General features: G+C 43.8%; 1 protein-coding gene across 2 annotated transcripts in view; it reads left to right on the top strand.

The window, feature by feature from the left end:
* Window positions 1-25,997, top strand: part of LOC144828776 (lectin-like) — a 136,587-nt gene that overhangs the window by 17,212 nt on the left and 93,378 nt on the right. For both annotated transcript variants that reach the window (XM_078687244.1, XM_078687243.1), the window contains exon 3: window positions 6,643-6,731. In XM_078687244.1, the coding sequence (XP_078543370.1) occupies window positions 6,643-6,731 (89 nt within the window). The remainder of the gene's footprint in view (window positions 1-6,642; window positions 6,732-25,997) is intronic.

Below are 25,997 nucleotides of genomic sequence, written 5' to 3'. Positions count from 1 at the left end.
AAGAACGACAACAGGAGGAAGGTCCTTCTCCTACCTGGCCGCCAAGACCTGGAACTCCCTACCGACCGACCTGCGCCTGACCCAAGACAACCTCTCCTTCAGGAAGAAGCTCAAGACCTGGCTATTCGAGCAGTAGCAGCACTCCCCCCCCCCCCCCCAGCGCCTTGAGACCCTCCGGGTAAGTAGTGCGCTATATAAATGCCTGTGACTGATTGATTGACTGGGAATCGGGGAGAACTGATCAGAAAACCATCCCAACAACTGTCTATAGTCATTCTGCTGCTCAGGGGTTAGGGTGGAAGAGTGGTATACACCATTCACTGACCCATCTTGCTCTGTTGCAGACAGGAGGTCAGGAAGAGGCTCAGTCTCCTCCTCAATTCCATCATATGTTGCTAGGAGGAATGTCCACTTCGGACCGCTCTAAGTGGGGCTTCAGGCGGATGACATGCAGGACCTGCAAACAGTTCCTGGGAGACCGCAAGTCCACCAAGTAGGTGACATCCCTTTTGCGCTCTACCACCTCAAATGGTCCAGTCCACTTATTCTGGAGCGAATAGGGCTCCACGGGGGCCATGACCCAAACTTTCTGACCAGGCTGAAGCTCAATCAGAGTGGCATTCTGATCGTACCACCGCTTCATCTCTTCCTAGCTGGCTTTCAGATTCGCCTGGGCGAGTTGCCTGAATCACCGGGTTTGGTTTATGAAGGCCAGCATGTAACTATAGACATACTGGGGAGGTTTCCTGGGAGCTTTTTCCCAGCTATCCTTTCCCAAACTCAGAGGTTCTCTTACAGGGTGACCATACAGCAGTCAAACGGGGCTGAACCCTAAGGACTTCTGTGATACCTCTCTGTAAGCAAAGAGGAGGCATGGCAAGAGGACATCCACTTATGCCTCTTAGGTTCTTCAAGACCCATAATCATGCCTTTTAGGGTCCAGCTGTATCTCTCAACCAGCCCATTACCTTGGGGGTGGTAAGGAGTGGTGAACTTATAAGTTATGCCACACTCCTACCACACAGACTTCATACTTGGAAATTAAGTTTGTACCACGGTCTGACACCACCTCTCTGGGGAACTTCACACAGGAAAAAATCCCCATCAATGCACGACCCACCACGGGGGCCATCACAGTCCAGAGAGGGATGGCTTCCGGGTACTGGGTGGCATGGTCCACCAAGACAAGGATGAACCTGTTGCCCATGGCTGTCTTGGGATCCAGAGGCCCCACAATGTCAGTACCAACCCTTTTAAAGGGGAGCTGATCACAGGGAATGGTTGGAGAGGAGCCTTGCGCTTCCTCCCACTCTTACCACTTGCCTGGCAAGTCTGACAGGTCCTGCAATGAGTATCTGAACTCTTGAACATTTGGGGCCAATAAAAGTGGGTGAAAAGCCTTTCAAAGGTCTTGTCCTGCTCCAAATGTCCTGCTAAAGGTACATCATGAGCCAAACCCAGTAGAAAGGCTCTGAAGCGCTGGCATACCACCAGCAGACGGGCTGACCCAGGCTCAGCAACTGTAGGCTTGCTATACAAGAGACAATTCTCCCAGTAGATCCAATGTGATCCAGACTGATCACCTTCTGCCTGGTTTGTGGCCTGTTGCCACAAACCCACAAGCGAAGGGAACATTTTCTGCTCCTCACAGAACTCTTCCCTGGAGGTTCCTCCTTCCTGCTGCCAATGGATCAGCTCAGGTAGGTCCCCCAGTTCAGCTACCTGCTCCCCTGTAGGATCCAGGGCATCCCCCTCAAGGTCTGCCTGCTACTCGACCATGGCAACGGTGGGGGCTGGTTTCCCATGCCCCCTGCCTCTTCTCTTCAAGGCAGGCACCTGGGCCACTCTTTCAGGCTCCAGGTCCTCTTGAACACCCTTACTGGCTGTCATGGACCGAGTGGTCACACACGCACACTCAGGCAGATCCAACATCTCCAAATGAGCACTTTGCTCCACCTTAGCCTAAGAAGTGCTCTCCAAATAGTTACCCAACAGACAATCAACAGGAATGGCTGGCCTCACAGCTACTTGAAGAGTACCTGAGATCCCCCCCACGCAAAAGGGAACCTGAGCCACCTTGCAGTGGCTCTCTGTGTCAGGTAAAATACATTGGGGACTACCTGCTCTTCAGACACCAGTCTCTAAGAGCCTCCACTCTATGGCCATTGACAGTCACCTACTGCCTGTACTTTTTAGTGGTCTCAGGCAGCTGGGTCCTGAGGACCACCTCACAGTCTCATAAAGAGGCTAGGTACCGCTCTGCGGGACCCCACCTACCTTGGGCACCCATCTCCTCCCCAGAGCTACACTAGCCATCTGCTGGGGTGGTGTTCCAGTGGGTGCTGTTTTGTTTCTCTGGGGGCACTGGGGATCATAGAACCGGTGGCCCACCTCACCACACTTAAAGCATCTCAGGGGTCCCTTATGAACAGGTTTACCTGTGGGGCCCCTGGCTTCTTCTCAGGGGGAGGCTGGGAAGCCTTCCCTTGGGAATTACTTTGGGGCCCTTTCTGAAACTCCCTCTGTTTACCTTGTCCCCCCACTCTTCTGCTGGGGACACTGCACACCTTTGGCGAAGTCTCCCACATTACCCTTGTAGACCCGGCTACTTACCCAGCGATCCGCCTCCTCAGCAAGCTTCCTAGGGTTATTCAGCTTGCTATCAATAAGGTGCTGCCTTTGCTCTGGAAAACAATTACTGGACAAGTGCTCCCACTCAAACAAATTATAGAGCGCTTCAAAATCATTCACTTTGCTACCCTTCACCCAACCATCCAATGCTCTGTCAAAGAAAGAAACATATTCTACCCAAGTGCTACACTACAGTTTCTTACAATTCCTAAACCGTTGTCTATATTAAGCTCAGGGGTCAACCCAAACATGAACATTAAGGCTTCTTTCATGTGCACATAAGAATTCTAATCTTCAGAAGGCAAATCCAATTAGGTGTCCCGCTCATCACTGAGGAACCACCCCCACAAACCTGCTCCCCAATCCTTCTCAGGGACCCGGTGGGAGGTCATAGCTACCTCATAGGCCTTAAACCATTGCCCAATATCTTCATTCTTATGAAACTCATTAATGACATCTGTGAGAATAAACTCTCTTGTTTCTACAGGCACGGATGGTGTGCTGCCTCCAGAGGGAGTAATTTCTAAACTCGTGGCTTTCAATTCCGACTACCTCAACATCCTTTCATGCTCTAAATGCAACCTCTTTTCTTCCAAGGCTAACTTCTTATTCTCTAGCTCCATCTGACCACCCATTTTGAGCTTGGCTAGCTCCATCTATGCATTCTATCTCTCTCCCTGTCGTTCAGCTCCTCTGGGTACAGGCCTTTTGAAGAAACACTGCTGCCTGGCCTGGAATGTACTTTCTCACCTGTCAGGCCCAATGGCCCATCCAGTTGCCTATCTGTATTCTGTGCCTCATCCCTAGGCTCATCAAGATGCTTAGTAGCATATCTAGATTCCAACCAGGTCCTCAGCGCCTTTTGGAACTCTTCTTTCTTGGTGATGCCTTTCACAGAGATTTTACATCTTTTACGGAAGGTTTAAAACTGTGGCACAGTGTAGGTATCTACCCTGTGTTCTCCAAACTGTAGATCGATAGATGCGTTGGATGCTGCTTTGCTCATGGTGAAAAACAGTTGGCAGTTCTCAAAAAGCAAAAAGAAGTTCCAAGGAAAAAAAGTCTACCAAAAAGTATGTGGCCACGTTATGGTCTGCATTCACTAGTAGTGTACACCAATCACTATATCTGAATTACAAACGCAAGTCCAAATCCTCACTGCTAACCACCAATCTTAGAATTGGGGGTCTCTAGTTGGCAGAGGTCAGTACCTTGGTCCAAATAAGGACCCTTGCTTCTAGTCAATGTAAGGGGGCTACACTCCTAAATAACTCCTGCTCACCCCCTTGGTAGCTTGGTACGAGCAGACAGGCTTATCTTAGAGGCAGTGTGTAAAGCATTTGTCAACACATACAGTAATACAGTGAAATTACTATAAATTTACACCCTACCAATTTAGAAAAATAAGTAATCTTTACTAGACTTAACACAAAACCAAACAACAAAAATCCACAATACTGTAATCAAAAATAAGACTTTTAAAATGGTAGAAATAGCTTAGTTCAATGAAGATGGTAAATGCGCCACTTTACTCTCAAAGTACCTTGGATGCGTCACGCAATTCAAGCAAAAGTGACGCAGGGAAGGTGGTGTGTCAGTTCCTTGCTTCGGGGGAGGTGCTTCATCAGTTCCTTACCGGAGAAGAGGTGATGCTTCGGTTTCTTACTGCGTTCCAGTTACAATGCGACCAGATGGTGCCTCGATGCGATGCGACAAAACGGTGTCATTGATGCGATGCGACCACGTTGGATGCGTTGTATGCATGCCCGGTGGCTGTGCGCCGAACTCGGAAACTTCCAAGCCGCAACAGACCCTGCGACAAGCATCTCCGGTGATGCAATGGCGACCTCTGTGGCAGCGACACGCTTCTCCGGTAATGCAACATGCTTCGTCAATGATGTGACAGCGAACAGCTGTGGCAGCGGCATGCTTCTTCAGCGATGCAACGGCAACTGCTGCTGTGGCAACACACTTCTCCTCACTGCATTACGCTTCCAGCGAACAGCGACACACAGTCTTCTCAGAGGGCCCAACAACAGAAGGCACCTCTCTGCAGGTAGAATTCCCAGCAAGGGAATTCAGGGGAGCTGGTGGTGATGTCTTGTATCCCTGAGGCTACAGGCAGGAGGCAAGCACACTTCAAGCCCTTGGAAATTCTTCCTCAAGATTATGAAAAGTTCACAAAAGTCCTTTTCCCCTTTCCTTGGCAAATGAAGTAACCACTGAGGCCAACCACAGAAATAGCAAAACAGGACAGGAGAAGTCTCCTCCTCCAGCTTCCTTGGTTCTTCTCCTTGGCAAAGGTTTGTATTGATTCCCAGAGGTGATCAAAAGACCTGGGGTCAAGGCCCCAATATTTACACCAGTAAAGGCAGAGGGTGACTGAGCCCAGCTAAAACCGGTCTGTGCAGCTTACTGGCAGGAGGTGGGGACAGCACTGTTGAAAGCTGACCTGGCCCAGGTATCTGAAAGGAAATCTCCTTCCCCATCTCTGTATTCTATGAGGGCTCAGGTCAGTGAAAGGAAATCTCCGCTCCCTACTCTCTATTCAATGCAGGTCCTATTCAGCCCAGCCATGACCCATCAGACTGCTGGAGACAAGGCCCTCTACAGCCTCCTGTCACTCACAAACCAGACATGAAATACACAAACCTAGCAGAGGCATACTGGAGGTTTAGGCAAGAAAATACCTACTTTTTAAGAGTGGTATTTTCAAACCCAGAATGTAAAAACCACCTTCACTAAAAGATGTATTTTAACATTCTGAGGCATACTAAACTCGAATTTCTACCTAGTTCCCTGAGCCAGTTAGGATTATAAGATGGTATAATCAACCTGCCCATTCTGGCCTATGGGAACAGGTAGCCTTGCAAGAGTGAAAAACGAAATTGGTTACAATGCACTGTCAGGACATGCCACACACATCAGGGCATGTCCTACCTTTTACATACAATGCACTCTGCCCTTGGGGTACCTTGGGCCTACCGTAGGGGTGACTAACATGAAGAAAAGGGAAGGTTTAGGGACTGGGAATTGTGTGCACTTTCCAAGTCGACATGACAGTCGCAGAATGCACACAGGCTCACCAATGGCAGGCCTGAGCCACATTTTACAAGCTGCTTCTGTGGGTGGCACGACCAGTGCTGCAAGCCCACCAGCAGCATTTGATCTACAGGCCCTCGGCACACATGGTGCACTGTACTAGGGTCTGAGAAGTAAATCAAATAAGCCAATCATGGAGTCACTAATCCACTACAACAATTAACAATAGGGAGCACTCACACTGACTAGCAGTAGCAAATTGCCTCAAAGTATCTAGACAAGCAAATAAATAGTACAAACACAGGATGCAACAGCAAAAAAGGGAAGGGAGACCCACGCCAATGATGCCAGGTCTAACAAGATTTATAGCAAATAATGAGATTTTGTGAACCACTGGATTTGCAATTGCAAAATGGTTTTGCATGTCTAGCTCACAGTCGCTGGGACAAGGAATACATTGGTACTAAGAAAAGAATAAACACTTTACCTTTTTCTTGCAAAGTGAGGGAGACACTGACATGCACATACGACAAACTGTAATTAAAATGCAATCCTTATGAAGTACATTCACATGGGCATGATGAAATGTGACAAGACCCATTCCTTTTGAAGCCTGAAATGAGCAGATGTCTGTCTGTTTACCAAGAAACCAAGCCGAGCAGATAGACTATGACAGTCAGTGAATTATGCTTTTAAATCAAGTATATTAAGTCTCTCCTAAAATGTTTGATTGTATGGAAGCATCTTGTCTCAATTTAAATAAGATTCTTATCCACATCTTCTGCACTGACCACATTGTGAACTTTTTAGAATGAATTCAAAGTCAGTTTGTGGCAGAAAAACATGTTTCATATCAGTACAAAGTATTGCAAGACATTCTCACATAAAGATGTAACAATGTCCTTAGGTTGTGTTCTACAGAAAACTGAGCATGTCTGTGAAGACTGTTGTTCTCCATTATTCTAACAGGACAAGACATCTTCCCATCTGGATGGGCAGCCGGCTTTTCTAGTTACTACAAATATATCCCGACTTCCAAAACTTGGGTGGAAGCAGAGGTAAGACAAGAATCTTTCTGGCAGGGGAAAGTATACACATCAGACTTCCTACAACAGTTGCAACTTTTTTAATATGAGTCTTCTTTCTTGCCTTCCTCTCACGTGCTCAGTCTTTTCCTCTTTCAATTTGCCTTTTTTCTATCCATCTTTCTAACTTCGCTCTTGCCATATCAGATTCCTCCTTTTAGTAATTTTTGCATACATCTTTTTATTCATTTTTTTATATGATCCCTTTTTCTTTTTTCTTCTGGTGTCTTTTTGATAAAACGTTTCTATCTTTATCCTAAATGCTGTTTTTTGCTCTTAATATTTATCTTCTTATTGTGTTTTGAGTTAAAAGTAATAACTAATGCATACCAAAGTAAAATATAAGCCACTAGTAAACCTACAACATCAGTATTGGTCTTGGTTTCAGTATACTTGAGTGCAATGTTAAGAGGTATTATAGCAATTCACTAGACGTTATTATAGCAATTCACTAGACATACATATTCATATCTGCATTAGTTTCCATCTCTGATAGGGCTCTATAGTGAAATAAGTATCAATCTATATGAACCCATGAACCGATGAACCCATGACCCAGGAATGTCTTGTGATCTTCTCCTGGATCAGCACCCATCTATCCATCCACCCCTTGGATGGTAAGTCAGGACCCCACCTCTTGTATGAAGATAATGCCTGAACAAGTCCTATACGTGCCATTGCCTAATCGCCTCAGGTTGAAAAGCCACATGTTTTTTTTTTGCTATGGTTTGAGATGTGGCAGCATCTAGTAGGCAGTCCCTCACCTTGGGACTTTAGGTCTGTAACCCACATAATGCCACTCTTCCTTTTCCCAACAGCAGCATTATTTTTACCAGCTGGCTGGAAACCACTGGAGTATCCTGAACATAACCCAGAAGGATTATCAATGGATTATCAATGGGGTATCTTGGATCTTAGTCTCTGCAATCTCAGAGATCCATCCAATTGCCTCCAGTCTGTGTGCCAGGATTTGTGACTGCACCAAGAAGTATGGAAAACTCTGTGTTAGAAATAGGGTTTTGGATTGGCTAGGGTATTTACCAAAGCCAGGCAGAACCCATCACTCTAGTCAGGGTAAGGGAGTTACACACCCAAGAAAACCCCTGCTCACCCGCTTGGTAGCTTGGCAGAGAAGTCAGGCTTATTCCAGAGACTTAACATTTGAGCAACACGCACACACACACACACACACACATTAGTGACACACTAGGCGTACCACAAACATAGACTCCACATAAGGTTATATAAAATCCCCTTTGTATTATAGATAAGACACATTAGACCACAATCACATATATCACTTTGCCAACTAGGAAATTATCATAATAAGGCAGAGATCATACATCACTTTGCAATAAGTCAATTGTCATAAACATAACAGTTAGTGAACTATGTCAAAGACTTGTATGCTGCACATGTAATAAAAATCATCCTGAAAACATTTATGCATAACATCTCAGTTAGTTCAAAAAAGCTATCACATATAGATTGCACCTGTTATCAAACCATCAGTGCATGGAAGAGAAATGCAGTATAATCTGAACCATTGTCACTGTCACCGGGGATCAGGACCTCCGTCGACTTTCCACCTTTCCCTACGACCAAGTCGCTGTACCTTGGGTATGCGCCCTACCAACAAAAGAAGATGCGGAGGGTGCACACACTTCACAGAGGGAAGGAGTCCTCAATCGATCCCCCCACCTGTGGAACACTTAGTGAAGTGCAGCTGCCCGTGAACATGCAGTGCAGCTGCTGCCGGCCCAGGGAATGTGATGCTTAAAGAAATGCCCTAAGGTAGGCAGTGTAATTGCAGCCGGCGACACAAGTGTGTCTGGGGCTCGACCACACCACTCAGGTCGAGGGGGCCAGCCGTGCCCCTTAAAGGCCCAAACTCACTGGGACTGCTCTTCCAAACTCACTGGGATTGTTCATTGTCCTGTCGTTGTCTCCTCTGCAAGACCCACCGCTAACGGGCACCCTACTCTTGCCTTTTCCTGTCAGGAGGTGGGTGGTGGGAGCCTGCAAAGACTCCAACTTCCTCTGGCAGTTGGGCTCCACCTCCCTCTGGCATCCGCGTTGCCCCAACAAAGCAGAGGAGCTCCCGGCCGGGATTCCTCACTGCCTGGGAACTGCAATACTTTGCATCCTGGGCAATGTAGCAGAGCACCAGCTGCAGTTAAGAAAATATGCGGGAAACAATTCCTTCACCTGAGCTCTCCCCTCCCGTTGCTCAAAAAGGGAACAAAAAACACGACAAAATTGCAACACTGGCCTGCATAAGAAGTGCTTCTCATGTGCTTTTACCCTTAGGCACTAAAAGTGACGAGGGAAGCACCCTCAAGCACTCCACATTATCTGAGCACAGCGCTCTAGATTGCAGCAGCAATAAAAACGCTCCTCACTTGCTGGACTCCTACAAAAAGCACTCTCCCCAAGCTTTTACTTCAGCATCCAGCGTAAGAACAATCTAATCCTTCCTCTGCAGTAGCAGAAACTGTAGGCCAACCCACCCCTCACACAGTAGGGGCAGTGCTGCTCAGACAGCTCTCCTGGTAGATGTAGCACGTTCACTTTTCTTTATGTTTTTTATCTCCTTGAGACTTTCAACAGGAGGCCAGCACACATGAGCCCTTAGAGATTCTTGCCAAGCAGGATACCACAGCAGGGCAAAAAGAGTCAGTCCTTTTCTTTCACCACAGACAGAAGTAGCAACTGCAGGACAACCCACCCCTTGCTCAGTAAAGGCAGCGCTTCTCACACAGTCTATCCGCTTTTCTTCTTAGCAGGGTCCTTTTATTTCTTGACGTGATCTAAAGTCCTTGGAGTTTGGCAGTCGTGGTCCATGCAGATAACAGGAGTGGGGCAGTGGGGCCGCATGGGGGAGTATTTCAAGGGATGATACAGAGGGAAAATTAAATAAATAAATAACTTTCCCTCTGCATCATCCCTCAAATTATCCCCCTACGTGGCCCGACCACCCCACCGATGTTACCTGCACGGACCACAGCTAGTTTAAGGTCCCATACTTATACCCCATTTTGTCATTGCTCTCTTTGTGTCAAAGGTCTATGAACCCAGTCCAAACCAGTCCTGTCCTCCCTGGTGCAGCATGACTACAGGGGGAGGAGACAGCATTGTGCAAAGGGCACACAGTCTATTCTGGTGCAAGCGAAACTGCTCCCACCACTCTAAATGCAGACAAGCGATGAGTCGCCCAGACAAGGCAGGGCACACCTCAACCCACTTGTGTCTGTCTAGTGTGAATGTACATTCCCAGCTCCTACCACTCCAAAATCAAACGCTGAGAACACAAACAGTAAGAGGCACACAGAATGGTCAAGTAAGAAAATGCCCAATTTATAAAAATGGCAGTTTAAAAACCACCTTTACCAAATGGTGGGTTGATACATTTTGAGTTCAGAGATCCTAAAATTAATTTCTCTATCTTGTCCCTATTGAAATTTACACATGTAAAATGTTACAGTGCAGCCCCAATGAAAATGGGACAGAAAGCCTTTTAACAGTGAAAAACGAAATACACAGTATTTCACTATCAGGACATGTCACACACTCCAGTACATGTCCAACCTTTCACATACACTGCACCCTTCCCATGGGGGTACCTTGGGCCTACCTTAGGGGTGCCTTACATGTAAGGAAAGGGAAGGTTTGGGCCTAGCAAGTGGATAGAGTTACCAGGGCAACATGGCAGTTTTAAACGTGCCATACTGTTTATTCCTGATTCCCAAACTGTATGCTCATCTGTTCGTGGCGCCACCAGGCAAGTTTTCACGGCACACCAGGGAGCCGCGGCGCACAGTTTGGGAACCGCTGGGCTACGTGGAAGAGGAGATGTGTTTGTTCCGCTGGATCCACACATGGGCCAGCAGAGCACTTCCAACCCACTTCCAAGGGTCCAGAACTGGGGTGGCACCATTTGGTATGGTAGGAATCGAAGAAGGCAGAGTTCAGGTGCTGGATTGAAGATCGTTGGAACCTTATATCACTGAGGCACTAGTCAAAAGGACAGTCAACTATCCCTTGGACTCACTCTGGTCCTGGGTTCAACAGATGCAGGTTCAGTACTTCTCACACAGGCTGGAGGGCACTGATCAGCACAGCAGTGCAGCAGTACTTCAGAACAGCAGTTCAGCAGATTGGAAGTCCTTTCAGCAGCACAGCAGTCCTTCTTCATGGGAGATTTTCCACAGGTCCAGAAGTGTACTGAAGAGTTGGTGTCTGAGGTCGAATATTTATAACTAGTCTCTATTTTGAAGTGAAGGAAGCTTCTAGAGGTTTCCACCCCATAAGGTGTCCGGCATCCCATTCCACCATGTCCTGGCCCTAGCTTGTCTGTTGTCACAATAGACTAGTGACAAGACCTTTGTGAGAGTGCTCAGGCAGAGCCTTTGCAATGTGCAAGTGTGGTAGGTGACAGCGTCTCCTCCTCATTGACTCATGGTGGCCGATCCTTCCAATACTTCTTCCCTTTGTCACACTGTCCAGGAGCAATACAGAAAGAACAACTGCTAGCTACACCTAGTCATGTGACCAAGTAACATGCTGCAGGCACCAAATGGTTAGGACAATAAAATGGCAACTCTCTAAAAGTCGTGCTCTCAGAATTGGGATTAGAAATGCAAATTGACTGTCAACAGGGCTCTTTGCCCTTCTCTGTCAATGCTACCAGGGACAATAATGATTGCCATTATAGCATTCACAGTGTAAACATCGACTTTACTATTAAAGATGGCTTTCAATTACCATGCATTAGACACCAAACACTACCTTGACTATCCGGTCCCAATTTGAAGTTATCACATATTAAGTGGAAAACGGTAACGCCAATGATATCCTATGAAGGAGGTAGGCCTTGCACTAGTGAACAACACATTTTAATGTTTTTCATTGCCAGGACATGTAAAACTTAAAATTACATTTCCAACTTTTTAAGTTCACTTCACCCTGACATTCTGGGCTGTTTAGGCCCTACTCGAACTGTGACTTATATGTATTAAAAAGGAAGGTTTTGGCCTAGCAAAAGGTTTATTTTACCAGATCGAAATGGCAGTTCAAAACTGCACTTACAGGCTGCAATGGCAGTCTGAGGCATGTTTAAAGAGCTAAATAAATCAGTAATACAGGCCTACTAGTATCATTTAATTTAAAGGCCCTGTGCAGAGGTAGTGCCGCTTTACTAAGGATTTACAAGTAAATTAAATATGCCAATTGAATATAACCCAATTATATCATGTTTAAAAGAGAGACAGCAAGCACTTTAGCACTGGTCAGCAGTGGTAAAGTGTGCAGAGACATAGAATCAAAAACAAAAATCGAATTCTACACAAAAATAGGGTGAAGGCAAATAGTTTGGAGATAACCCTGCCAAAAGGGCCAAGACCAAGAGTGTCACTGCATATTCTTAGCAAAAACAAGGTAAACAGGATGAACAAAAGTACCTTCAGATTTACTTGATTATATATAAGGAGATCACTCATCCCCAGTTGAGGTTGTCTGAAGGCTACTATATTTAATGAAGTTACACTAGGTCATAAAAATCATGCAATAACCTTTGATGTAGTGGGTTTGTGAAAAGGAAAAGGGTTCATGCTTTAGAGACCTAGTGAAGTTGTGTCTTTTCCTGACAAGTGCTTGTTCTTCATCTCACTACCATGACCTTTTGAAGAGCAGTTTTGGGATTCTGCTGAAAAAAATCTCACAGATAATGTTTTTATGAACTATCAATTCTGCGTGAGGCAGGACTCTTAGGAAAGGCTAGAGATAATATGGAAATATCTGGTATACCATTTGACCACTGATGTATCAGAATCTCTTATGCTCTTCCTATGCACAGAAAGGCTTGTGTTTTACAGTGGGTAGGTTGTAAATATATTGGAATTATTGGTATCTGCAATCTTCACATCCTCTATTTTTCCTGGGCTCCTCATCTATGAGACAGAGTACCATCCTAGGTGGTAGATCAGAAAGTTGCATAATTCAGACCTCTTGGGCACCTTCAGTGCAAACTTGTACATTGTTGATAGACTCTTCTATTGTTCTTACTGCATGCTTCAGGATGTTATCCTTGCCCCAAAACTACAATGTAGTTCAATGAGTTCTTTGACTTAATTAACAGCTGAACAGCTGCCTTTCCACCAAATATTTTCTAGATACACTTTGTTTTCAAAAGAGTTCTACAGATTTTTCCTTTGGACATGGATCTCCATCTGATGAAGAATTCTGACCAAAGCCTCCTCATTCCAGCTAGTAGTTGCCAACCCGTGGCATCCCTCCATCTTGTCCTAACCTAGTGACTGCCCTCACCATTGGACTGATCCGTGGGGAGTCCATCACTTCCAGCAATCACCATGCAGCTGTTTCCGTTCTAGTCTGTTCGCTTTGTCAGAGCCTCAGACCTTATAATTCAGATTCGCTCACAGTTCACCAACTAGATCAGCAAGAGGACCAAATTGCACAACAGGCCAATACATTTTGGCCCTCATTTAGGGAATTTTGTCGAAGGGCAGCACAGCAAGGCACCTTGCTGCACTGCCATAGACCAAAGTGAAAGGGCAACAATGCACCATATTTATGCAATAAGGTTCATTCCTGTCCTTTCTCTCTGTACTGGTGCAGTTTCGGCAGCCTAGCGCCAACATAGGCACCCATGCACCACGGTGCCAGAGTGCTTCTGTTGCATTCAAGATTATTTTTGTGCAGGAAGGGCCACTTGTGTGCAGAATGCAGCTCACATAGAAAGAAGAAAAAATGAGGAGAAACAAAGATATTTTTCCTTTCAACACCACACCTTGGGAGGCATAAACATTTGGTGCTTCCCCAGGTTTACATAATTTTGTACATCTGGGGCAGCGTAAAAATCCATGGGTGTTATGTGGGAAAACCCAACCGCAACACCCTTGGAAGGCCTCCTGGGGGCACAGTAAGGGAACGCAACGATTTACGCTGCATTGCCTTACTCAGGATTTATGAGGCCACCCAAAGCCATGCAGGGTGGCTTTGCCTGGTTTCATAAATCTGATTCAAAGCCCTGTATCATGCATATACCACTTTACATGGTGCAAAAGTTATGCAGGGCTCTCATAAATAAGCCCCTCAGGTTGGACGCAGACTAGAAGTGGAATGCATGTATTTGTGTCCACTGTGTGGGAGTTCATAGCGGTGTCTTTGCTTGCACTATAATTTCCTTGCATAGGCATAGGGTGTACACATTTGTAGATTTATAGTCCAAGCTTTCTAAGAGTGTGCAGTGCAAATTATTGAAGCCAAAATTCCCGTTCATTACTTGGGTGCGTATAGTGTGGTCACAGACTATGAGTCCACCACGTCTTCCATCTGAAGTAGTCCACATTATTAGACTTTTATTTCAATTCGACCTGACTTTTGTCCCTCAGGATTTAAAAGTGACAACGGCCTACTGCTTCCACTTTGTATTCTGAAAAAAAGTCTTCCCTACTTAAAAATAGCTTATGTATTTCATTGATAAATTAATTTATTTATTGTATATTGGACTCACCTGATAATATCTACAAAGCCTGCTGAATGATTTAATGTAATGTTTTGTAACTTCTGATAAAAGCACAATTTCATATCTTTTTCTACTTAAGAAGGTGCACAATTTGTTAGGGGATGCTACTTTAGGTGTACTATAAACAATTCTTCCTCTACCGAAGAGAATGTCTGACTAACATTGAGTCTCAGTCTCATAGCAGTGTGGTGAAAATATTTGTCTATTTAAATAATAGTATAGGAGAGCTGAGGAAACAGTTGTTGGCTTTAATCCTCAGTGGAGATCCAAAATGAAGGTACAGACAGCATATGAATAACCCTGTTTCTACGTTCTTTTTCTATTTACATTCACAGTGAACATACGTGAGATATCTTCTCATGTAATCGGTGAATATTACTTTTGTTGGTCATTATGGAGGATAGCAGAAGTTTAGTATTCAGTAGTTATACCAGCCCCTCCCAAATGAAATGTCTGGAGCTTCAGATTCCCTTTTCCATTTACTTGCAAACATTCTGAATAGCATTCATTGGAAAGAACACCGTGGAACCAACACATTGTGTAAATTAAACCTTGCTATTATTGCATTGAATGAAATAAATCACTGTGGAAATTAACTAAATATTTCAAATGCTAGAGAAATCTCCCTACCTCACTACTAAATATTGTAATGCCATACATATTAATGTTCATTTAATACTTTCTTAGCTGTCTTTAAAAGAAGAAGGCTCACAATAATTTAGGAAAATTCTAATTACTATTATTACTTGAGTAAATGTAATTGAACTGAAATTACCTCTCATACTCTCACCCCCGCTGACTCCCTCTAAAAATTGGGTTTGCAACACATTGGAAATGGCTATCTTATGAGTGGTGTAGTTCCTAGAGTTTGTCTTGACTATTTTAATAGCTGTTGAATTCTTGGTGTTTTACCGCTGTTTACCAGCAGTAAAGTTTCTCTGTTCCACCTTTCAGTATGATGAAATGGGCATACACCTGGTTGGTATATTTAAATCATATAGGCCTCTGATATACGGTATCAAAATGTACACAGGGCCTGTAAGTTAAATTGATTGACACACCTATTGTGCCATCCACCGCAATTACAGTGTAAAAATGACTGCATGCCTGCCATCTGAAACCTGGCTGTAAATATTTAAACTGCAAATACGATCAGTCAACATAACCCCTTATGACAGGCCAAAACCTTAATTTTAAATATTATTAAGTGGCTACTAGTCTACTCTTACTGTCCATAAAAAACAGGATACATGGTATTAAAAGTAGGACATGTACATTTTTAATGTAAGACATTCCTTACAGTGAAAAATGCCCTAAAAGCTACTTTTGTTGGATGTTCAATAGGAAATTACGGGCATTCAACATTAAATATAATATTCTTCCCTATGGCTAGGAGATATCTATAAAGTTCATTTTGGACTGTTAAAATATTTATTACAAGTGCAATTCATTGAAGAAGTTGGGTTTGCAATATAGATTTCGGAAAATGTGCACTTTTATAAAGTTACCTTTTCCCTGTCTAAAGTACCTAGAGACCCATTTATATGAGCTGTGGCTATTAAGCAGGAGTTGAATACCCCTCTGGAGGAGGTGCTAACTTGCTTCCAGTGCTAGACAGAGGCATTGGGTATGGAGACTGTACCTCTGGCAAGATTACTATCTGGGATGTGGTCAGAAACTTAATTAACTTCAAGGAGGCCTACACAGTCATAGGTGATAGTAGAAAACTCCTGAACCTTCAACTCATTTGTCACTCTTGTCAGCCACACACCAGTCTCAATGGGAGAGGATCTGTCCCCAGAACTAGTTTTGAGTTAAAACGAATGAGTTGTTGCTAATTTTCCTGGCCACAACTCTTTGGTTGGTACAGGATCTCTGCACAGAGGAAGAACGATTCTGCCACCTTAATTTTATGTGGAGATAGGCAATGTAGGAATGCTTGGAGTAGGAAACACAGGAAATGCTTTTATCTCATTGTTAAGAGGGTGTCCAGGAATTTCCTCCACTCACCGACTGGTGTCAGGCATGCATTTGGCAAACATAGTAGTCCCCTCAGATTACTTTATGGACCTGTAGAAGAACACAAGAGTACTGGACCTGTTCTCAGTGACCTGAGAAGTTTGGACTTATTCTCCCTATTATACCCAGAACAAAGCAGTAGACTTCAAGGGTTGTAAAGCTGACCTCCTCTTCAGCCTATAGGGACACAACAAGCTGTAAGAGGCATTTCCTTCAACTTCCCAGATGGCCAGTTCCAACTAATCCCTGCCTTGGACCCTGATGCTGGCTTCTGCCAGAGTCTTGACCCACAAGAGCTGCTCCAACGTCCTTGATCCCTTGCTGGTGACAACCTGTACTCCCGATATTTTCCAAAAACCTGCGACTTGCAATCTTTTTGGCTCCAAGAACTGGAGAGTACAAAGACCAATCTGTCAAGCCGATCTGACAAAGGTGCCTTGCTGCTGCGCCACAGATTCAGGTTGCTACCACTCTGAACGTTTCCACAGTAGCAAATCATATATTCAACTAGACCTTGCAAGGAAGGTATCCAGCCGTTATGCCTCTACATCCTGTAGCCTTGCCCCTCTGGAAAAATTCAAGATCCAAAAAAGTCCAATGGTAGAAATCTCAGACTTCACAAATAGCATCTGGCGGCGAAGGACCTTCTATGGGTGGGAAATTCAAATCTCACCCCCTCTGAGCTTTCCCGCTGAAAGTCAAGCACTTCACTGAGACCCAATCTCGAGAATGGGCAGAAGTAGATAAATCAAAATTTCTGATATTCCTTGCAAAACAAAGCCTCTTCAAAGTTTTTGAGAGGCATTCCCAGTCAATGTTAATGTCGATTGTCTCATGGCTGACTCGGCTTCAATTGTCACGATAATTTTCGAGAGTGCCTCACGTTCAAATCAGGTCAACAAAAAGGTGGACAGTGGTAAGTAAGATGTCCTACTCTAATTTTGCAATGAGTGCAGGGTATATGCTAAATATGCAACTCAGTTCATTCGTCACAACTTCCAAGCCTCAGCTGAGGAACTGCAGCCTGGAAATGAGAGATAGTAAATTATGGAGCAACAGGCCATATTAGTATCTGACATAACTTGTGGAGAAGTGTGACTCAATGATTAGAGCGGCAGACCCTGATGCAGAGATCTAGCCCGGGACCAGGGTTCAAATCCCCGCCTCGGCGGGTCTTGGGCTCAAAAGTTCCACGGACCTGATAATTCTCGCCTCGGTGCCTATTCCAATCATGGAGTGCAACTCTGGGTAATAGCTTGCTTAATCTCCACAACAGCCCCCACAACGCTAAGGATGCCTGGCCTCCACCTTGGGGGTGCCCAGGAGTGGACACCTCACAGGGAAAGCCAGGAAGGGATCCACAGCAGTATTCGTACAAGCGCCTTGAGACCCTTGCGGGTGAGTAGTGCGCTATACAAGTATCAATTTATTTATTTTTTAATCTTGCCTGCTGCTCGGGCAATATCTGGCTTCATAATCTACTCTAGATACCACATATAGATGCAGCTGTGGAAGGCAGACAACTCTCAGAAGTCTCTCATGAGTCTCCATCCCTTCGATGGTTCTAAACATTTTGGTCCTCAACTTGAAGAACTTGTAAAGAGATCAGCCATGGATCCTAAGATACTTGCCTCAGTTAAACCTCCTTCTACAGGGCAAGCCTTTGGATTCCATCAAGCTTTGGTCAGGCCTGTACTTCTAAAGGGGCTTACTAGCCCTTTTGGGGAAGGGGGATGAGATTTGTGGCTCTCCCTTTACTTACAAGACCCACCAACAACCTGTAGGTTCTTCAGCTACTACAGACAAACCTAGCGCATGACTATTGGGAAGTGGATGGAAGAATCAAGAATGTTTCAGATGCCGGGCCCTCCAAATGGTTTAACAAAGGTTATCAGATTAAGTTTTTTGCTCTCCGTAATAGATTTTTATTTCAACTCCCACTCCAAGCAATCCCCAGAAGACCGAGGTTCTCTTCAAATGAATTTTATATCTTTCGTGGAAAGGGGCCATCAATCTGGTACCAAAGCAGGAAAGGGTATTAGCATATTAATTCCTAATGTTTTAGTTCAAAAGAGCTCAGGGAGTGTGGTCCAGTTCTAGACTTACAATCTTTGAATCTCTATATTCCTTACAAGAGATTCCTAATGATGAGCTTACAACACACTTCACCTCTGATTTCCTCTGGCATGGTTTTAGCATCTATAGACCTTCTTGAAGCTTACTTCCACATCCCTGTTCATCCTACTTCTTAGAAGGATCTAAGATTATTCACATTGTGTCAATTCTTTCAATCCTGTGCCCCTCCTTCTGGCCTCAGAGGTTTTTTACTAAGACTCTTGCACCTTTGGTGGGGAACTTTCATTACTTGGGTCTGTTAGTTTTGCCATATTTGGCAGATGGTTGATGTGTGCCTCCTATTGTCATTTCATAAGGGTCAACAAGCCCTCCAGTTGGTTTCCTAATGCCTGAATGATCATGGGTTCATGTTCAATTTGATAAAAACACATTTGGTTCTTTCTCAAGAGCTCCTTTTCATTTTGGGTCCTTTTTTGACACAAAAGTGGGACAGGCATTTATTCCTCCTCTATGGCAGCAGAAAATAATGGAATGTTTGATAAATCTTCAGAACTTTCAAAAGTGCATCAGTGAGGGAGTTGTTCAGGGTACAGGGTAACATGGTGGCTGCTCTGTTTCTAGTACTCTGTCCTCACATACACCTATAAAACCTCCTCTAGCTCATTCTTTCATTTTGGGACCCATTGTCTCAGAACTATTACCTCTGGGTTCCCATCCTGGGTCCAGTTTCTCAGAAACTGCAATAGTGGCTCAATCCATCAAATCAGGAGAAAGGAGAAATGTTGGATCCTCTCCTCCAGTGGACAATCACAATAGATGCCAGTGCTATGGATTGGGAAACAATCCTGGTGGACCAATTGACCTGCAGAGTCCCTGGCATCTTCGAACTGGAAGGAGTTGGCAGTTGTCTAAAAAGGCCTGCAGGTTCTTGCCCATTGCATATAGGGCACAGCAGATCAATATAGACCATCAGGTCACGAGGGCCCATGTGAACCATCTGATAAGTACCAGAATTCCTTTGCTAGCATTTCTGACAGAACTAACCGGGATTTGGGCAGAGGACAATATTTTGTCGATTGCAAATCAAAAAAAGATGATGGACAGAATGCTGATCATTGTCAAACATTCACCCCCACTCACCGACCTGGGTTAAATCAATCGCTGTTTTGCACACCATGCCACCCCAGTTTGCACCCAGACATATGCAAATTAGTATTGACCATGCTTCCCATTGGAACATTCCAGCCCGAACTGCCAGGCCAGGTCCTCCCTGGACCAGAAAAAATTCATCCTGCAACTGGTTTTGTGGTATCCCTCCTCATCTGCCAGGCTAGTTTGAATCCAGTGGCATATCGAGCACAGGACCCTTGTCGGGACATACACTTGCAACTTAGGGGGACTATAGCAACACACAAAAAAAAATTGTGAAATGCTGAACATTACCAAACATCCCCCCCCCCCCAGTTACAGACTGGGTTAAATCCATTGTTTTTCTGCTAACCATGCCACCCCAAGACATATGCAGAACATTCTTAATCCGGATCTCCGTAGGAACAGTCCAGGCCAAACTGCCAGGCGTGGTCCTCCCTGGCCCAAAAAATAAGCATCCTGGTGCTGGTTTCGAGGTATCATCCATCATCAGCCAGGCTAGCTTGCATCCAGTGGCATAGCGAGTGCGGAGCCCATGTCTGGGCATACCCTTCCCACTTGGGGCAACTGTAGCAGAAGAAAACAAGATGATGTCCCATGATGCTTGTTTTCTGGTCCAGGGAGGACCTGGCCTGAAGCTAACAGCACTACATGACACACTGTTGTGAACGTATCTAGGACCCTAATTAAATATTACCGATTCATGCCCTTATGTGGTTATAACAAATCATATCCTTATAAAGGCATAAGAATCATATCCATATTTAGTCATAGCCAACGCAGTCCAAATACGGCAAGGCTACTCCCCTAGACTCCTGGAAAGTACAACGCGTTCTTTAAACAAACCAAGCCTCTAGCAGCCCGGGAATTCCCCCTGCTTTTGTTTTGATTTGTCCAAGAACTCCTGGAGTCCAGAAAGAACTGTAAGTTCTTAGTGACGTCTTATGTCCAACCTTACGTCAAACTCTGCACCTTTCAGGTATAAATATACCAGCATTTGCCTTAAGCAAACACACAGTGGTTTGGAGCAGATCGGCTATCTACTTGCCCGACGCCCAGCTGATGCGAGTGCCGAAGAAAGCCGACTCTCCCATTGACGCACAGAGAGAGACACTGTCTTTTCTCCTGCTGAGAAATCCAGCTCCAGTGTTTCCAGTCACCCTTGCGGGTTGCTGGGAGATCGAGTCCTGAGAACGAGATACAAGACCTCCTTCATTCTAAACCAAGGTACGGAGCTGATTAGATCCTTAGAGAATTCTTGATTCAGATTCTTGGCGAAGCTATCCTAACTGAAACTATATCTCACTTACTCCTTCCCACGTACTAGGCTTAGGTTAGGTACACCGGGGTAGGCTTATTTTAGAAACACCAGTTCAGCACGTTTAGTCAACTTTTATCATTGTATGTATTTTATCCGTTTTAAGTATCTTATGGCTTAGAGACCATATAAATGCTTTTACAGAATTATTTCATGATACTATTTTTACTGTACGCACTTTACTTTATGACAAGTATTTCAATTGTGGCAATTCACTTCTCTTGCATGAGAAAGAGGACTGCTCAATAAATAACAACTTTTATTGAAAACGCCCGTCTCTCTATTTCTCTGCACTCCTGGTGAAACTAAGCATGCACGATTGACTGAGTGAAATAGCCATCTATTGTTTCCGTGACTCTGGAGATATACTCCTTATTCTGGAGGGAGCAAAGTTGTCATGTTTATGCGGTTGTCAGAAACTAATCCCTTCTTGTCTATTCAGGAAAGTTAACTCCTTTCTGTTCACTCAAGAAAGTTTCTAGTGACCTCTGAGCTAGCTGGCAATCATAATTAAGTCTAACATATTCAATAGAGACCTAGTCGACCTCAGTCCTACGTTTAAACAATCGTTTAGGTTATTCCAATGCGCAGAGCCTATTGGGAATATAGGAACTACACTACATGGTGCCCAACGTTTGGTAAGGCGATAATTTAACGCTAGATACTAGAGTAACTCAGTCGTGCTTTTTACACAGACCACTGTTCCCGTAAAAACTCCAATAGACGTCTGGAGTGGGTAAAAGGTTAATATTTGCCGGAACTTAGTAGGAAGAGAATCCTATGTATTAGTTTTTGGTTTAGTCAACGTTGAAGGATACAGTGTTCCAAAATATTGTGCACCTAATCTTTGTTTCCTTGAAACTTGCTCTGCAAACTTTCTGTCAGTAAAATGGCGGAAAGTGACGATGAAAGGGAGAGAGCTAAAATAGCAGCTCAACTTTTAGCGGATGACACAAGTCTCCAAAATGAAGACCCGAATGTTATAATCATTCCGGTAAATGTAAGAAAAACTATAACTATGAAACTTATAGAAAATGGAGTATCATCAAGAGGTGGTACAGTCATATTTGTGGTAGAGGCCCATGAATATCGGCAGACAGAGGTATTCTATTCATGGATACATTTTCCTGAAGCAAATCCAATAACACACGATTTTCACTATTACAAAATAGATGAATCTCCAGAGGAATACGTCCCTTTCGAGGACGTTGAAATTCCACTAACATACCAAGAGCACCTGCTCTGGTTTAATGGCGCCCTAAAACATCAAAATCCCTTCACCAGGCTCGGTCCACTAGGTAGACCAGGAGCAACATGGCCAGTTCTAGCCGGCTACACACCACATCCCGACATCGAAAAAATGTCAGGCGAAGAACTTTTAGTTAAACTAAAAGAATTAACAAAAGCATATAGAGAATTAGTTCAATTAACAATTGACGGTACAACCTGCCGCCAGAAATTTAAAGAAACAGATATAGCAGAACAACCTTTTGAACTTGCCAGAATCACAGAAAAATCCTATGAAGAACTAGGTAGAGATAGTTTGTCATCTCCCACAGGGATTCAAGAATAGCCCAGGATTATTTTCAGCCAGGGTAACAGAGTTACTACAAATTTATGATGATGAGGCATTATCATATGTCGACGACATCTATCTCACAGACGATGGCCTGGAGACTCACTGGAAAAGAGTGAACACCATCATACTTGGGTTCGCAGCTGAAGGGTACAAATTCAACTTTAAAAAGTCAAGAATTGCCCACCTAACTGTCCTATTTTTAGGATACGAATTATCGAGTGAAGGCAAAAGCCTAGCAGACAACTTCTTAGAGAAGTGTGCAGTACTCCAAGCTCCAAAAACGCTGAAAAACTTACAATCAATTCTAGGTTTCCTGAATTTTGGAAGAACATACATTCTAAATTATGCAGAGAGGGTTAAACCTCTCTACGAATTAATAAAACCTGATTTCAAACCAATTAATTAGACTCAGAAACGCACAGAAATTTTAAGATCATTACAAACAGACATGTTAACTAAAACGAAACTGCAAACACGCGTAAACGTGCCGATCACGAATTCCCCACACTTATAGTGCGCGATTCGCATTACTGCATCCGGTCTTACAATAATTGCATGCAAATCTGGATTCAAAACGGTTACAAAGACGAGACAGGTGCCACAATAAAGCATAAAAAGCTATGGGAACAAGTAGTTCTTTTACAGAAAGAACTACCAAAGAGGCACGTGATACATACACTGAGTCATCAACGTGATGGCGTTCACGTTACAGGGAATTCATTGGCTGATAAGGCCGCGAAGGCAGCTGTGCAAACGGCTTCCGTAGCTGCCATTACCCGGTCAAAAACAAAAATAGACAGCGAGATAATGCAAGCTGTCAGTGCTTCAGTAAAAGACAGTGGTAAGACACTCCCGAAAGGCTTTCCAGTAAAATACTCATACATAACTGATGCGAATAATGTTCCTTTTGCTCGAATCCCTGAAGTGGGGGATAGGGCAATTCCAAACATGGAACACAGGTTAGGACTAATTTTAGCGGCACATGAAGGGCTCGCTTCTGCACATGCTGGTGTTTCCGCCACAGTATCGTTATTAAAACAGAGATAATGGTGGCCACGCATGAGAAAACAGACTAGAAAATATGTTCTAGAATGTGAAATATGCCAAAGAATAAAAGTATCAACAGTGAAAGGACCGGCACAGATGCCCCTTCTAATCTCAGATAAACCATTAGCATGTGTTTACCTGGACCACTGTGGTCCCTTACAAAGGGATGGCAGCTATAAATATATCATGGTCGCAGTGGATTCCTGCACAAGATTCATTTGGATGTGGCCCCAGCGCTCGACTGACGCCAAAACTTTTATAAAAGATTTGCGAGTCTTTATCGGCACATACGCAATTGGCATGCTACATTCTGACCAGGTTCCTGCGTTTAGCTCTCGAGCTTACAAGGAGGCCATGGCCAGCATGGGCATTGCATTGCGGTACTCTAGTCCATTCCATCCCGAGGGAAATGCGGTAGTTGAGAGAAAAAAAGTGACATAAAGCAATCTATAACAGCGAGGGTATTAGGTTCGGGTGACGGGTGGGTCAAACATCTAATAAGTGTCCAACGTAGTCTTAATAATCTGCCAAGAATTCTCTAGGAGGTATCACTCCATACAAACTTTTGTTTGGTACTAGAATAATCATTCATGATCTCGACTGTCAGACTTCAGTGGTGAAACAAAAAACTTTTGATATCAAAGATCGTTTGGCTGTTTTACAGAACTTAAATGAAACAAGAAGAAGTCTAAGTAACACAAAGCTAAAGCCAACGGCCACTGAAGAAAAACCACCTGTCCCAGCAAGACCTGTCTGGATTCCAAAGATTGGGGATCTGGTCAGAGAAAAGATTGTGGTGAAGAAGGAATTTGGGCCTTCTTACAGAAAAGCAGTACCTGTCTTAGCTGTCAGCAGAACAAGATCAGTAGTACTACCGCCCCTTGCTGGCAAAAAGGAAAACAGAGTTGTATCAATCAACCTGGTAAAACCACAATCATGTGGCCAATAATAAGTAGTAGGCCCAGTGGACTCCCAAGAAATAGAAGAAGACCAAATCTTGCTACAATCCAAGAGGTTCAAACTGAGAGACTAATCACTTTTGATAAACCTGCAGTGAATAACAAAGGACTATGCAACAAAGCCATGGAACTTGTGCCTCTTGAAACCCAAATTGCAACAGTTCATCAAGAAATGCCTGTCTACAATGATTTAGCCTCAGACTATACCAATGTAACAAAGAAAGATCCAAAGACTAATGAAAATCCGGAAGCAATTCCAACAATTAACAGAACTGCATCTGGCTACTTCATCAATTTCGATGACTTTTCTGAATATCCAAGTGAGCATGAAGACAAGCCAGCAAACAAAACTTTCAAAGAAAAAATTACAGAACTCTTTCATCAACTTGGAGAAACATATCTGATTTCACCATGGATTGAATTATGGATTGTGTTAGGTGTACTTTTCCTCCTGCTCTTGCTGATTTTGGTTTTATGTTTGGGTAGATTTATTGATGGAAAATATAGTACAATGGACACAGCAAGTCAGAACATCAACCTGGTTCTAATCCTCATAGATCTTCTCACATCGAAAAAAGAGAACTGTCATCAGTGAACATCACAGCCATTCCTATACCTGGTGGTGAAGCATGGGACGCTACTGATTACGAAATTTATGGCCCGGTTGAACTCTTGAAATATCCACATCAATTCAAGGTTTCCTTAAGTGACTTTGTATCACCTAGTACTTTCTCTGACGATTGGGACTTTGTTAATAATATGATGTCAGATTTAGAAATGTCAGCAACATTTACAGAACATGATTATTTACAAGGTTCATCAAATTATGAAGAAATGTATTGCTTTAATCATTATGGGCATCACTATTGCATAAATCTGCCAATCCTAGAAATGTTTTTACTTATAATCAATGGGAACATTGTCCAACACCGCCAAAAGGCAGTTCGAAAACATTTTATGAGAAATTCCCATACTTTTCAGGTTTTAATAACAGTGACCCAGAAACGTTTTATTTTAAAATGTTAAATAAGACAGGAATGAAAAACATGTTGACAAATTCTAAACTGATTTATTCGGAAAAATGTTATGAAAAAATGTCTACATTTGGTTTTGAATTTTGGAAAAACAACATTGAGACAAAAACCATCGGGGTACAAAAGACTGGCAGGTACACGGTTTAGAATCATTATTTAGAGCCTGCATGATCCCAGAACAGATAATATTCCTGAATGACACCATTCAACAAACAACCTGTCTTGGCCTAGCCAAGATAAAAGACTTAAACAAACCGTCTATTCCAAAGCCCATACTTGATAGTAATAGCACTACAGATGTGGAGATAGACGTATCCCATATTTTACACCAAAACAGAACAAATCCTGATTGGAAAAAATGGTTGATCCAGCCCACAGACACTAATAACTGTCAAGATAGATTCCTGAACAAATCACAGGGGTTAAAACAGAACAGGCCAGACCCAAGATACTCCCAGAGACAACATCCAGGGATAGTTACAACATATAGTGTAGGAAACCTATGCCTTGAA

The sequence above is a fragment of the Lissotriton helveticus genome, chromosome 4_1 (assembly GCF_964261635.1).
Source record: "Lissotriton helveticus chromosome 4_1, aLisHel1.1, whole genome shotgun sequence".
NCBI lineage: Eukaryota > Metazoa > Chordata > Amphibia > Caudata > Salamandridae > Lissotriton > Lissotriton helveticus.
Note: the sequence above shows the minus strand (reverse complement) of the source record. Positions and strands in the feature narration are given on the sequence as shown.